This window comes from Myotis brandtii, unplaced genomic scaffold (assembly GCF_000412655.1).
Source record: "Myotis brandtii unplaced genomic scaffold, ASM41265v1 scaffold299, whole genome shotgun sequence".
Taxonomy (NCBI): domain Eukaryota; kingdom Metazoa; phylum Chordata; class Mammalia; order Chiroptera; family Vespertilionidae; genus Myotis; species Myotis brandtii.
In genome coordinates, this window is record NW_005361430.1 from 517,487 (window position 1) to 533,364 (window position 15,878).

At 35.1% G+C, this 15,878-nt stretch overlaps 1 protein-coding gene across 1 annotated transcript; it reads right to left on the reverse strand.

Annotated features, from left to right (window-relative positions):
- Nucleotides 1–801: 801 nt before the first annotated feature.
- Nucleotides 802–12,803, reverse strand: CMAS (cytidine monophosphate N-acetylneuraminic acid synthetase). The gene is made up of 8 exons (XM_005869562.2): nt 12,720–12,803; nt 11,344–11,486; nt 11,044–11,199; nt 7,757–7,890; nt 5,621–5,715; nt 5,077–5,248; nt 4,195–4,348; nt 802–1,414 (listed from the first exon to the last, which is right to left on the reverse strand). Exons 1-8 carry the CDS (start codon nt 12,770–12,772, stop codon nt 1,224–1,226), a joined length of 1,098 nt encoding a protein of 365 aa, XP_005869624.1. The 5' UTR covers nt 12,773–12,803; the 3' UTR covers nt 802–1,223.
- Between the last annotated feature and the right edge of the window lie 3,075 nt (nt 12,804–15,878).

Here is a 15,878-nt window from a genome sequence, read left to right on the forward strand (position 1 = left end):
AGTGTAAGACTGTGATTTCTCAATGATAAAATCAGACATTTGAGAGGTGAAGTCCAGGAGTCTGGTTCATGAGGAGTTTGAAGTGCAACCAGAACTCACAGCAGAGATTAGATTTTGGAGTCATCTGCATGGAGGCTACAGCTGAAACTGAATAGAGATGTGGTCTCTGGGAAGAACTGGGGTTAGAACCTTTGCGATATGTACATTTAAGGGATAGGAGAAAATAGTCAGCTGTGGAAAAGCCAGAAAGATGGGAGTAAAACCAGGACAAGATGGTAAGAAGATTAAGATAAAAGATAATCCTTCTTTTCTCCCAATGTTTGTCTGGCTTATAGGGGGCAGACTCTGAACTGTACAAATCTAACTAGGTATGACAAAGGAAAACAGCTTCCAGCATAGCTTGGCCTGAATGAATTGCTTCTTGCCAGAGTTTTACATAAATTGTTGTTTTACTTGAAATAGATGCAAATGTCCCACAGGAAATGGTTAGTTTATTAAGTAAATGTCCATATTTATGAGATAATGTCCAATTCTTAGAATCTAACTAGGTAGGAGAGTAATTTGTGGTAGCTATAAAATTGTGATGAGAGCCAAATTTAGTATACATAATTACCATGACCTCAAGGTAACTGCAAACAATCTTCATAACATTTCTTCGGATTATCTGCACTTTGTATATGTGCTATAATCAGGAGTTTTACACCTAGTAGTTAGTGGTTTGTTTCTCACACTCATTGCATGGTCAGTCTTTAAAGGAATCAGAGCATGTTCAGTAAAATTTTTTCTATAGCAACAAGGCAGTTTTCATCAAGTCTGTGAAATGTATTTTTTAATTAATAGAAGAGCATGTCTTACCAGATACACTGCCCCCAAATAAATAAAATATCAGCATCATCAAAAGCACACAAACACACAGTTTTACAGGGTACAATACAAAGTCAATTTTGATCATGTTCTTACTTGCATTTACTAAAAATGTGAGAAAGACTGTAAATCAATCTCTAAATAATTATCTTGCATAAAGAGAAAAGTACAGCACAATTATTTCACAGAAGGTTTTGGAGAGACAACTTGAGAAGACTTTGCTTTAAAAGATATGAAGATATATCACAAATCAAGTCACATTGTCTATAACATTAAAACATGGAATTGTACGTAATCAAAAATAAAAGTAAAATAGCTGAAGAAAGCTGTATACTTTCCCCCCCACATTATACTAACGTCTATTTTTGGCAGGAATTCACAACCTTTTCCATTAGTAGGAAAATGTGCTCTGCAAACTCTCGGAGGGCACCACGGCCACCATTACACTTGCAAATATACCCGACAGCCTTCTGGGCCGTGGAACAGGCATCAGCAGGAACAGCACTTAGGCCCGCTTTCTTCAGGCACTCCTCATCAGACACTTCATTTCCTACCGCAGAAAAGAAACACTGGTTGACCATTTAAAGAGACAAAGAATATTCTTTCCAAATGATGCAAACAGCAAACAGTAAGTAATTCTAGTAAGTTTAGTAACCCAAAGGGCTGTATATACTACAGCTTAGATGGAACAAAAATATGTTAGAGTATTTAAAAGTATAATTGAGGTGTAGGGTTTTTCCTAAGCAATTCAAATAAACTATCAGTCAAAGGAGGAAAATGGAGTATACTTTCTGCTTTCCATGTACGTTACAATTACTATGAATTATTTAAAAGTTCAAATATATGCAACAACCTCAAGTTCTTATAGAATAATTATCAATGTTTTGGATCATTTATCAATATTTTTTCTCTATTTCCTGCCACCTTGCTTTTTGGAGGGGAGAAAGAAATCCCAGATATATTTTACCCCCAAAACTTTTCAGCATTTATCTCTGATACATATTTTTTTTTTAAAAAAAATGACACAATATCATCAAACTAACAAAATCAACAATTCTTTAATATCACCTAATAATCTAGTACGTATTCAAATATCCTCAGTTCTCTCAAAATTGGTTTTTAGTTGATTTTTGTGAATCAGAACCCAAAAAGGTTCCACATATTACATTTTGTTGATATGTATCTTTTTCTTTTTTTGATATGTATCTTTTTAAAAAATATGTTTTTATTGATTTTTTTAGAAAAAGAAGGGAGAGGGATAGAGTGATAGAAACATCATTGAGAGAGGAACATCATTGATTGGCTGCCTCCTGCAAGGCCCCTATTGGGGATCCAGCCTGCAACCTGGGCATGTGCCCTGACTGGTAATCAAACTCTTGGGTCAATGCTCAACCACTGAGCCACATCCATGGGCTGCTGTTGATATGTATCGTAAGTCTCTTTTAATTTGTAATAGTTCTGATTTGAGTAACACTTATTTATTGAAAAATTACCATTACAACTAACATAACTACATCCCTTTTCCCCTTGCCTTGCTTCTTCTCAATTCCCCGTTTTTTGACAGAATAAATTTCAGAAGCTCCCAGTACCTTAGATTCCCCATTCTGAGTATAACTATTACTACAGTACAGAGCAAAAACAAATAATAACATGCTGTTTAAGAGTTTGTTTTATATTTTTCTACATTTATCTAGTCAAAAGTTTCTCCTATTGGTAAATGTACTGAAATTTAAATTGTTTTCACTGTAAGATGATTAAAATTAGGGTATTTCTTTGTATTACCCATCCCTCAAATTAAGCTTTACTTACTAAATTTTACTTATAAAAGTGTCAATATTTTAAGGAACACATTGTTATGTATTTATGCGGTCCATATAAAACACTGCTCTTTTTAATTGGAGTTCCTTCTCTATTTTACCAATTTTCTAACTATTACTTTTTACACTTTTTCTTATGTTATATAAATAATGCATATCTTGGTGGAAACATTTTTTAAATAAAGGCAAAAATATTCAAAATCATCCTAATTATCACTATTTATGAACAGTCACTACATTTTAGCATATATTATAAATAGGAAAACTAAGGTTTACAGAAGCTTGCTTAGGGTCACACAGATAATAAGTATAGCTGGGATTTGTTATATGTTTCAATAAAATTGTTCTCTTCTTACAAAACCTGGACCATTTTCTATCAAAGGCTCTATAGTGCCCTGACCGGTTTGGCTCAGTGGATGGAGCGTCGGCCTGCGGACTGAAGGGTCCCGGGTTCGATTCCAGCCAAGGGCATGTACCTTGGTTGTGGGCACATCCCCAGTAGGAGGTGTGCAGGAGGCAGCTGATCGATGTTTCTCTCTCATTGATGTTTCTAACTCTCTATTCCTCTCCCTTCCTCTCTATAAAAAAATCAATAAAATATTTTTTTTAAAAAGGCTCTATAATATTTTTCTCCATACAATCTGTACATGCAGTTCAAAGGCTATCCCTGAGTCCCCAGATCATATGCTTCCAAAGCATTCTGTGATGCTTTTGACCCCCATATTAGCCTTGTCAATATTTATTTCATACATGGCATATAGCTATTATATATAACTTGCCATTGTTATTTAAAATATTGACATCATTAGACTGTAAGTTCTGTAAATATTAAGTCCCAGGAACCAGTTCAAAGCCTGCATATAGTAGACATCTAATAAATATATTTGCTTAATACTAAAGTGAAAAACTTGTGAGATCTGACCATTGTTTTTAATGGTTGCATAGTATTCAATTTTATGGATATTCTATTTTTGTAGGATAGTTAGGTCATTTCTTTTTTCCTCTATTATTGCCACATTTGTTCAATTTCTTTCCTGGAATTGGAATTTTGGGGTCAAAACTATGTACATTTAAAACAAACAAACAAACAAACAAAAAAACGATGTACATTTAATAATAGCTAAAAATATTCAGAGTGTACATTTTATGTATAAGGAATCTGCTAAATGCTTTACCCACATTATATCATTGGTAATAGACCAATGACAATAGGTAATTTTAACAGTTCCAGTTTACAGATGAGGAAACCTAGGCTTTCCTTACCAAAACTGGCATCAAGGTTGTGGTCTGACTCCACAGCATGTGTTGGTAATCACTCCTCTAGGCTACACTTGATAAATGTTATTAAAGTGACCTCAAGAAGGGCTGTCCCAATTTAATTCTTTTGTCGGTAGTGTAAGAGAGTTTCTATTTCTTTATAATCATGCTAATGGTGGAAATTTTCTTTCTTCTTTATTTTATTTTTTTAAAAATCCTGATTCATTTTATTATGGCTGAATAAAAAGATACCAACCAAGATATGCCACTTCTTTCCAGCACAGGCCCATTTCTTTTCTCCATTCATCTACAACTGCTAGCTTGTCCGGTACATTGACTTCCATTTTGCAATCCAGTTTTAAGGAAGAGAGTGTCTGCTTTGAACAGGCCCTTTCTGAGATTAATCTCACCTTTAAAAAAAAAAGGGGGAAAATAAGAGAAACAGAAATCTTTCAGAATAAGATAATGCCTTGGTAAACAATACAAGTCACAACTGAGTAGTCCTTTGACCTTTTGAAGGACAAATTCTACTATGTCTAAGTAGACCCGTAAAGGTGAAAGACAGTTTTCTACCGTGGAAAGGATTCTACCTACAGGTGAAAAGTGCAACATACACTGTCTGAAGCCAATTTAAGATTCTTCTATAATTCAATTTACCCAAAGAAAAGTCTATAATATGTTTCTTGTGCTGCTTAGAAACATATATGTAAGAGTTCTAGTCAATTATGAAAAATCATCTTAGCCTTCATTTTTTTAAATACACATAAATATTAAGCTATTATAAATTAGAATTTTTAATCATAAGAATAAGCTACATTTTAAAGTTCATAAGATATTTGCTTTATTTTTAAATACTGACACTTATTTTTTATTAAATCTTTCTTGTTGCAAGATCCTATGGCAACTAGAAAGCACCTATATAAAAATAATACGTTCATACTTATTAAATAAACATTTACTTGTTGGTTGACATTTTGTTCATCTAAAATTAAATAGTATGATAATTTTCTAGGCACGTGAAGGCTAAATTTCAGATATTTTAATAGATGATATTAAAAATGTATATCTCATTCCCTTACATATTCCTTGACCCTGAATCATAATCTTAAAAAACAATGCTGTATTCAGGGGCACATACCTCAATACCACTTTTCTTTAATAAACTTATGCCAATAGCATCTTTTACATCATAAGATATTATTTCTTTTTGGTCTCCTGATACATAAATGTGGCCATTGGTGAGACATCCATCAATACTGCAAACCAAAAGTTTTATCTCCTTAAACTTCTCATTGCCAAAATAGCCATATCTAAAAGAAACCAAATAGACCTTTGAATATAAGTGCAATACTAGTCACTGTCTCTCATCTGGCTAATGCCAAGAAACAACCCATTCCCATCCAATTATTCAGAAGTACCCTTCATATTCACTTCACAAATACACTTGAACTTACAGTGGAGAATAAGTAGTGTGGTCTAAGTGGACTATGTGTTTCTCAACATACTGAATAAGTCATCTAAAGGAATAGTTTATGTATATGTCTTCCTCACATGAGCAAACGAATTACACAGATCCTTAGATGGTTGGAGTATCACAAATCAGTGTTCATAAGTATAATTAACATATCCACTAACAATATTGTTAGAGTCTTGTGCAAAGGCCATATAAGTCTTGTTTTTACCTTAGTACTCGTTGTTCCGCAATAGGCCAATCAATATCCACATCTATGTCCACACTGTGCTCAGCGCGCATTTCATAGTAGGCCATTTTTCCACCCTAAACATAGTACAAATGTCATGAGTGCTGGTTTTTACATGCATTCACATATATTGAAAAGTTTCTAATATAGAACAATGAATTCATTTCTACAGTATTGAGAAAAATGAATAACCCAGTAATATTAAGGACATATAACAAATCCCTTTTTTTGAGGGAAAAGCTTATCTTTTTGTTTCCTATATATTCAAACTACATAAAACAAATAACTTCTACATTTTTCTTTTAACTTTAACATTTTTCAACTTTTATCTACACAGTGCAAGTTCTCATTTTCCTTTGGATAGATTACTTTAAAAGATTGCAAAAATTGAAAATACCCATCCTCCAGTTTTCTAACCACAGGAATTTTCTGTTCTGGCAATCTCTCTCATAATTCAAAGGTAATAGAAATGTTTTCGGAATTTGTTCCTATTTAAAACTAAGGGGCAAGATAGAAAAGGAAAAAATAAATGGAGTATCTAGTGTATAGAATTATCTTAGATCCCTGTGCTCCAGATGGGAGTGGGCAATACTGTCTGAGTTATATGTGGGCAAAGATAGGGATGGTTTCCTGATCCCGAGATATGGGGGCAAGAATTGCTAGTCTCTTCACAAATTATGACGAAAGACTTCATTTTCTTCACACTTTAGGAAAGGGACAAACCAGTTAGGGAGGGTGGTGTCTCTATCTGTCAAATCAAATTTTCTTTAACACTCAAACTTAACTAAATAGCCAGCCTACAGTTTGCCTAAACATTGACCAGAAGATTGGAAAAACACTTTTCCTTCAGAGCATGAGTCACATTAGAATTTCTACTATAGAGAGAGTGGAGTTTTAGAGTGTGTCTTTTTAAATGCTATTTTTGAGTAACATAAGAATCTGAATCCAAATCCTGACAATACCATTTACTACTTGTTTTTGCCTTGAGCCAATTACTTCATTTTTTAAAGCTGCCACTTCTTCCTCTGAAAAACTGGGCTAGGAATGTTCACTTTATTCTGTTGCTATGCAGATTACAAGAGATATTCTATGTAGTGTTTCATATAGTCCTTGGTAAGTGCTGAATAAGTAATAGCTATAACTAAAATGAAAAAATAGTATATGATGTAACCATGTGGGCTCTAAAGATGAGAGAAACACCAAACCTCCTTATTTTAAAATAAGGGCAAGAACAGATAAAATAATATATTCAAGATTACATAAAGATAGAGACAGAACTATAATCGATTTTCCTGATGCCCAGGTTGGTGCTGTTTCACCTTTACTATACTTTTTTGTTTGTTTCTTTTTAAAGCAACAGAAGTTATTCAACTGTACAACTACAACCTGACAGTAACACAACCATAAATTAAAGTTTTGAATGGAATAATATGAATACCAGGACAAGCGTAGAACATTCAATATTTGATTCATTTCTTATTATAAAGTTACTAGAGGCCCAGTGCACAAAATTCGTGCACAGGCGGGGTCCCTAGCGGCTGCTGGCTGCAAGCCGGGGCCTCCCTTCCCTGGCTGCTGGCTGCCAGCAGGGCCTTCCTTTGTTCCGCACCACCCCCTCGTGGTCAGCGCATGTCACTCCCGGTGGGTTGAACTCCCGAGGGGACACTTTGCATATTAGGCTTTTATATATATAGATAGTTGTAGCAGAATTCCTTGCATATTTACTGAATCCCAAAGATCAGTCTGGGGTAAGCCTGCAGGATAAATGCTGAGATAATAAATCTTGTCAGTTATGCCTTTCCTCTACAGCAGTGGTTCTCAACCTTCTAGCCCTTTAAATACAGTTCATCATGTTGTGACCCAACCATAAAATTATTTTCGTTGCTACTTCATAACTGTAATGTTGCTACTGTTATGAACTGTAATGTAAATATCTGATATGCAGGATGGTCTTAGGCAACCCCTGTGAAAGGGTCGTTCGACCGTCAAAGGGGTCGCGACCCACAGGTTGAGAACCGCTGCTCTACAGATTGATATTTTCCCTTATGAACTGTGCCATACCTCTTCCCTGAAACTCAAAGTATACCACAAAAGGGTTTTTAAAATGAAGGCACAAACCTGTAAGTAACCCATCTCTATCAAATGTCTCTTAGCAAAATAAAATGAGCCATTTTCATATAACTCTCCATCCCAATCTTGTCGACGAGGTCGTTTAGCTGGATTCAAATTCAGAGGTTCAGTCACTTCACGAACTAAAAGCAAAAAGCTATATTAAGTCCACATTGTTTTGGATACTAAAAGTGTTCATTTAGTAATTTTTTAAAAAGCATAAAAATGAAATCAGAATGTAGAATATTTCTGTATCCAGATAAATATTTAAAAGGATTTAAATAAAATCCATAATAATTCTGATGACTTATCTTTGTTTTCTAATAATAGCAATAATAATAGAAAGATAAAGTATTTCACAGTGGAATTTTGCATAATTAATATTTTAAAGTATGTATATAAATATAATGCTTTGGGAGGACATCAGGGAAACCTTAAAGTTGTCAAAAAACGGATTTGCCATAAACTACCCATATTCAATAACTGACCCCTTTAAACTATTTATCATTATTTGTTTCTATAGAAATACAATGTATGCATTATTCAGCTAATGTGGTTGAGAAATGACAGTCATGGAATTATTATAGAAAAATGAAGATTTCCCTATTAAATTACCGAAACTTTTATAGTGACAAAAATGAATATATAATGTACTATGAATTTTTACCAGTGGTTAAAAAAGAAACTAACCATAATAATAAGTGACATTTATTATTATTCTTGGTAATGAAGGCTCAGCAATATCAACATTAATTATCATAACACAATATAATAAATGACACCCTCAGTACTGGTATATAGGAATTCCTTTGCCTTTTCACTTAGTTTTTCCTAAATTGTGTTTGTGGATGTGTACAGGTATGTATATACTTGTGCTGTGTGTGTGTGCTTAATAACTGGAGATTCTTCAGAATCTTTCTTCACTTTTGGTTGTCACTTCTGTATATAAAGGCTTCTAGGAATAACCTCTACATACTTCCCTAACGAAACCATCCTCTGCTCAACTCCACCCCAATGTTTGGTATAATTTGGAAAAATATTCAGCAAACATATATTGAAATATGTGGTATAGTTTTATAGGCACTGGATACACAACAGTGAACATAACTCCTTCTACTCTCATGGAATGTGCAATCTAGTTGTGGAGATAGGCAATAAGCAAATAAACAAGATAATTCAAGTGGTACTTTGAAGAAAAGAGAGGGACAAGTCTTTCCTACGTGAACAAGGATCAGTGCTGAATTCCCACTGGGGTTATTTGCTCAGTCTGAGAAAGAGGTAAGAGAAAGATCAAGCTTGGCATAGCAGAGGAACTTTGCTGGAATAAGGAGAAACCAGAAGAATTTTTATAGTTGCAACACTGCCCAACTCCTAATTAGAGCAAAGTGATTAGCCCCTTATCCTATCAGCCTGATAGAAGAAAAGGTTTGTCCTCCCTGGAGGAAAATAATATATATTTCAGTCTCTATGTCTGGCACATGATAAAATATGACACATATAAAGAAGCAGAAATACATGACCCCTAATCAGAAAAAAAAGTCACAGGAACAGAACTATAAATGACCCAGATGTTACAATCAAGGATTTTCAAATAACTATCATGAACATCTTAAAGAAATTAGAAAAAAAGATTTTTTAAAAAAAGAATGAGGTGCTCTCCCTCCCTGAGCATACCAGTGCCTCCCTCAACCACCACTCCCCCCCCCCCCCCCCCCCCTCTGGTCACCTTTACCTTCCTCACTTCTAAGCTCCAAGGGCCCTTCCTTTGCCTCTATAACTTGTTTCTTAAGCCTATTTCTTCTACAAATTACTTTTACCTCTGTGATTTCCTAAATAAACTAAAGGCCCGGTGCATGAAATCCATGCACGGGTAGGGTCCCTAGGTCTGGCTGGCAATCAGGACTGATTGAGGCCTTCCTTCCCCAACTGCTGGTGGGACCTTCCTTTGTTCCACACCGCCCCCGGTGGTCAGCACATGTCATAGAGAGCGGTCGAACCCCCGGTCGGTTGAACTCCCAAGGGGACATTTTGCATATTAGCCTTTTATTATATAGGAAGGATGTTCTCTTATAGTTTGAAAAAAAGAATAAGGATAAAAAGATGGAACATTTCAACAGAGAATGGGGTCTCTAAAAAATAATTTAAAGGTACATTCTATAATAGGTAAACATACAGTATTTGAAATAATTCAATGGACAGAATTTAGAGTACACAAGACAAGTTAGAAGAAATGATACATGAACTCAAATATAAGTCAATCAAAATTACTCAAAATAAAGCACAAAGAGAAAAATAAACAATATAGAACAGACTATGAGAGACATGTGAACACTATAAAATTGTTTAAAATCCATTTAAATTGGAGTCCAGAAAAAGAGGAGAGAGGAAATGTGGCCGAAGAAATATTTGAAGAGAATTTTTGAAAGCTGATGACATATATCAATCCATAGATATGAAAAGTTCAGAGAACTCCAAACAGGGTGAACACAAAGAAAACCACAATAATACATATTAGAGTCAAACTATAGAAACTAAAGATAAACAGAAAATCTTAAAAGTAGCCTGAAGAAAATCATATTCAGAGAAACAATGGTCAGAATTACAGCTGATTTTTTATAAGAAACAATGGATGGTAGAAGATAATGGAATAACATGCTAAAGATACATCTTCAAAAGAATAACATCTTAAATTACACATATGTTAGAGACCAGCTTTTCTACACTCAACAAAAGGCACATAACAGAAATCACAATGCCTTTCCTAAGTATGTTATATTTACCTATTTGTTGGTGATTCTATTCTTTATTACATATTTTGCTAATTTATCTGGCTAGAAATCAGGCTCTACCTAAACACTATGGAACTCTTCTTACATAAAGGAGTAACATATTTTGGGAAGTAACTACACAATTCATTATTGAGGTCCACCAAAACTCTTTGGTGGATGCTTTCTATTCCCATAATTCTATATGATTTATATGGAGTTTATCAAACATGTCTAGAACGAACATAAAAGTACTTGATCTAGAAAAATTATATGTCAATCTGAAAAGGCAAATAAAGGGTTAAAATGTTCCTTTGTAAAAATAAAGCAAAGAATTAATTTTGACTCACTGTCTTCCCTCAGTAATCACAAGATTGAGAACTGATTAGAAATGTCATTACCTACTAGGGTTAAGAATCATGTTTTATTTTACTGCTCCTTTTTACTCTCCTCACTCCTAAAGAATATTTGCATATGAAAAACTGATTCTCCATAAAATGAGCTAAAATAAAGAGTGACATAACAAATTACCTCCTTTCTGAATTTCACTCCATCGAAATTGATGGCGCCTCACAACAGAGAAAACAGAATCATATCCTTCTTCTCGAATCATTTCTGCAACTTTCTGAAGATCAGTAGGATGTAAACATGGAGAAGTAGCTTGAATATTACCTACAATGTCAACCTCTTTAAAAAGACAAAACAAAAGGACATCAGAATAAAGTTCTTTGCAAGACAGTAATCTTAAATGCAAATGTTAAAACAAGTCTTGTGAACTGACAAGCAAGTTATAAATTACATAAAATTTTGAATATACTATTAAACTCATACCATTGTGATAACTAAGAAATTCTACGATGGCATCTAATGAGGTAGAGCTGTCTTTTGAAACTTCAGAACTTCTTCGATGAACTTGTGCACCAAACTGTTTGGCCACATTCTCAATTTCATCATGGTCCGTTGAAACCCACACACTGTATAGATATTAAAAAGAACAAATAAATAAAGCCAAATCACTAAAAGAAATCATTAAAGATAAAAAGGAGCTCTAAAACCCTAAAATACAGCTTACATAATTTTAGAATAGTTTTTGTATCATCAAAATGTTACAGATCCAAAGCACTATAAAATTTTAAAAATACAGTATTTTAAATATAAACAGTACTTTTATTTATTTATATTTTAAACAGTATTTTTAAATATCTAAGTAATGTCCTAGATTTGTTTATATTTATACATAGAAATATTTACACTACATACAACATATATTGTTATTTATATAAATAGCATTTATGTAGCTCTAAATTATAGTTTCATAAAATTGGAAATAAAGATGCTTGGTACTTTTAAGGCTACTGATATATTAAGCAAAACACTAGCTCTAGAAGTTCAAGTCTAAAGAAAACAAAAATGATCTTGTTTCTTATTCCTCATCCAAATTTAAAATATTTTATAAAGTATTTTAATATACTTGCTAAGAAAAAGATGGACTTGGCTTAGCCAAGCTATGAAGCTGAAAATTTCAAGCTTAGAAGAGACTACATGATAAGTCTGGGCTCAAAATAACAAAAATGCGCAACTCTTTTTTTTCTCCGATTAACAATGGGTATACATACAAATATTTGAACATAATAGACTGGGTTACAATCCATTTGGTAACAATTAGAACAGGACCTTATTGGCTCAGGAGAGTATACTAGTAGCTTAACAGCTCTATTAACCACAGCTAACATAATTGCCCATTTAGACTTTAAATGAATGATAATTAAAATCAAAAAGCTATTCTGGAAAGGTGAACTAGTCTCTATTGAACTTAAGTTTCCTGGACCTTTACAAATCCCCACTGCTAGAAACAAATGTGAATATTACTATAGCCACAAAATTTTAATAGTAAATTTAATGACTTAGTTGTTGCCATATGCATATATTTTTCTTTTATTCCCTTTATTCAACATTCTCTCAAGAGGAACTACAAGTTTCAAATGTCTGTGTTCAATTGCCAAGAATGAAAAAATAGTAACTAAAGAAAATTTTCTGACCTCTCTTTATTTCATTTATTAATTTCATTTTATATATTCCCTTTAATATTTGCAGAAGGAGGATTTAAATGTAGAGTAAAGTCAATTATCCTTCCTCCCTACCAATTTTTTTCTAAGGAATCCTAATGAACACAATGAGTCACTGGCTAGGGGTCAAGTGTCTCATACCTACTCACGTCACTCCGTGCAAGACAGAACATAGGGATCCCGTCTTCCTCCATCTCAAAATCTGAAGTAATCGGGAATAGGTTTTTCACTGGAGAAATGTCACAGTCAAAGGTATATAACAAAGTACCAATGAAAACCTAGTGAATTTTTTAAATAGAGAAGGTGAAAGGAGGGTGCTAAGATGGTAACAGAATATACCAGTAGTTAAAAGTGAACAGTGAAAGCAAAAACATGGGTCATTTGACATATAATTTACATCACTAACTGAAATAAATTACTGAAGCCATTTATTATCCTGCTCTTTACTGTATGAAAATTCAACACCATAGGATTCAGTGATCTTTTTTGATTATTATTATTTTAATCCTCACCCGAGGATATTTCTCCATTGATTTTTAGAGAGAGTGGAAGAGAGAGGGAAAGACAGAGAAATATCGATGTGAGAGAAACTCATTGATTGGTTGCCTCCTGCACACACCCCGACCAGGGCCTGGGACAGGAGGAGCCTGCAACCCAGGTACACGTGCCCTTGACCAGAATCAAACCCGGGACCCTTCAGTCATGAAATGTGTACTTAGTCATAGTCTGTTTCAGGCACTAGGCACTTGTCTGGACACTGGAGATACACAGACCATTTTCTTAAGAAATTCTGGGCCTATCATGGAGACAGAGGCCAACACAGTACCACAGTACGACAGTACCACAACCCCTTTAAGCCGTTAAGGAGAGGTGAGGAAGCAATAATTACTTTCTATAATGCTTTATCTTTTTAAAAATATATATTTTATTGATTTTTTACAGAGAGGAAGGGAGAGGGATAGAGAGTAGAAACATTGATGAGAGAGAAACATCGATCAGCTGCCTCCTGCACACCCCCTACTGGGGATGTGCCCGCAACCAAGGTACATGCCCTTGACTGGAATCAAACCTGGCACCCTTCAGTCCGCAGGCCAACGCTCTATCCACTGAGCCAGACCGGTCAGGGCAATGCTTTATCTTTTACAAAGTATTTTTACAGTGCTTGCTATATAACAGGTGCTAATATATATTTGTTGAATGAAACAGTAAATGGTTGAGAGTATGGGCTCTAAAGGAAGGGGTTCAAATCCTGGCTCCACCATATGCTAGCTACATGACTCTATACAACATCAATAATCTCCCAAAGACTCAATTTTCAGTAAAATGGAGGTGATGATAATAATTACCTCAATGCCCTAACCGGTTTGGCTCAGTGGCAATGGCACTGGGGATATGAAAATAGCATCCAATATGTACACTTAAAATCCAAGGATCATCATCTATTATTAAAGGGTCTAAGTAAGTAGATAATTTCCTTTGATATGCAGTGGTCAGCAAACTGCGGCTCGGCAGCCACATGCGGCTCTTTGGCCCCTTGAGTGTGGTTCTTCCACAAAATACCGACTTCTGCACATGGGCCATAAAGTTTCAATCGCACTGTACGTGCGCGCCCGCACAAGGTATTTTGTGGAAGAGCCACACCCAAGGGGCCAAAGAGCCGCATGTGGCTCCCGAGCAGCGGTTTACCGACCACGGATATAGGGGAATCAGATGAGGAAGGGCAAAGGAGAAAGAATGAGCAAGTGAACAAAGAGGCCTAACAAAATTTAAAATCAAATTTAGAGTAAATGTCAAAGTCTAAAAGCCAATGGCTTTATTCTCACATGAAATCATATTACATCTAACAGGATAAACAGGAATATCAACAATGGTGCCTATGAAAGTTATTTCAAATCATACACTGCCATTTTAAAGAGAACACAATTAGGCCTTTCATTAGTCATAAGTCCACAACCGAGAAATGCTTATTTTTCACAAGTATGTAAGGCAATATTTTAAAAAATCAATTTGTTCTGAGGTTTACTTATACTTTTGAAAATCAAGCTTTTACAAACTCAGCTCTAACAGTAGCTTTTTACTAAATGCAAATAAAATTATCTCAGTATTTTTCTTGACTGCTTACTATCCAAGTTAGTAGCTTTTAAAATATTGCTAGCTTAGCCTGGCTGGCGTGGCTCAGTGATTGAGCGTCGACCTATGAACCAGGAGGTCAAGGTTCAATTCCCAGTCAGGGTTGTGGGCTCTGATCCCCCGTGTGGGGCATGCAGGAGGCACCTGATCAATGATTCTCTCATCATTGATGTTTCTCTCTCTCTCTCCCTCCCTCTCCCTTCCTCTCTGAAAATAAAATAAAATATTGCTAGCTTTGATTCTGAGCAGGTCAGGAAACTATGCCTCAACTGAGTCAAATCATTATTTTGAACAAATAATCTCCTGAAAAACACAAATCAGGCAGATTTCCTTCCTGGGGTAAATATTTGTTGAAGCAAGAAAGTAGAGGGAGGCTGCTCCAAATTCCAACTGCAGCTTCAGAGTAAGTGAATTAAATTAAAACCAGCACATTTAATTGAGGTTCTGTACATAAAGCGTACCAGAGTGAGAAAGGTAATACCTGCTCACAAGAAGCTTTTCACTTAGTAGAGCAGGGGTCTCTCCAGGCCAAATTTGGCTCAAAAGAATGTTAGAATTAAAAAAACAACAACTTTGAAGATAATTATAACTTTCCAATGTTACCAGTAAGGAAACTGGCCCATGGAAGAGATGAAGATTGTAGAAACCTTCAATACAAGGGGATAATGTCAAGGATAGATCACACACTATATGCCAGGCACTGTTCTAAGGGTTGCATATACTTTATCTCACTTAATCCCCTCAGCAAGCCCATGAGATACACCTACTAAGTAAATCCATTCTGAAGATGATGACACAGAGGCACAGAGACAAGATTAGATGATTTACCCAAATTTGCAATTAATACATCTTACACTTTGACTCCAGGGTAGATCAGCAAAAACAAACAAACAAACATGGAAGAAACTAGAATAGGTGTTTACTAGCTAGGGCAGGAACAATGAGTTTGACCTCCAGGTTTTTCCCCTTAGGTGGCTGGTGATGTTATTAGAAAATGCCAGGGTCTAAACGGTGTGAGCTGCAACCTGGGCATGTGCCCTGACAGGGGAACAGGCAGCCTTTCAGTGCACAGGAGGATGCCCAACAAACTGAGGCCCACCGGCCGGGGCTCAACCTGTAATTTTGATTTCTAGTTCACTTCACAAAAATAGGGTTTTACTGCATCACTGC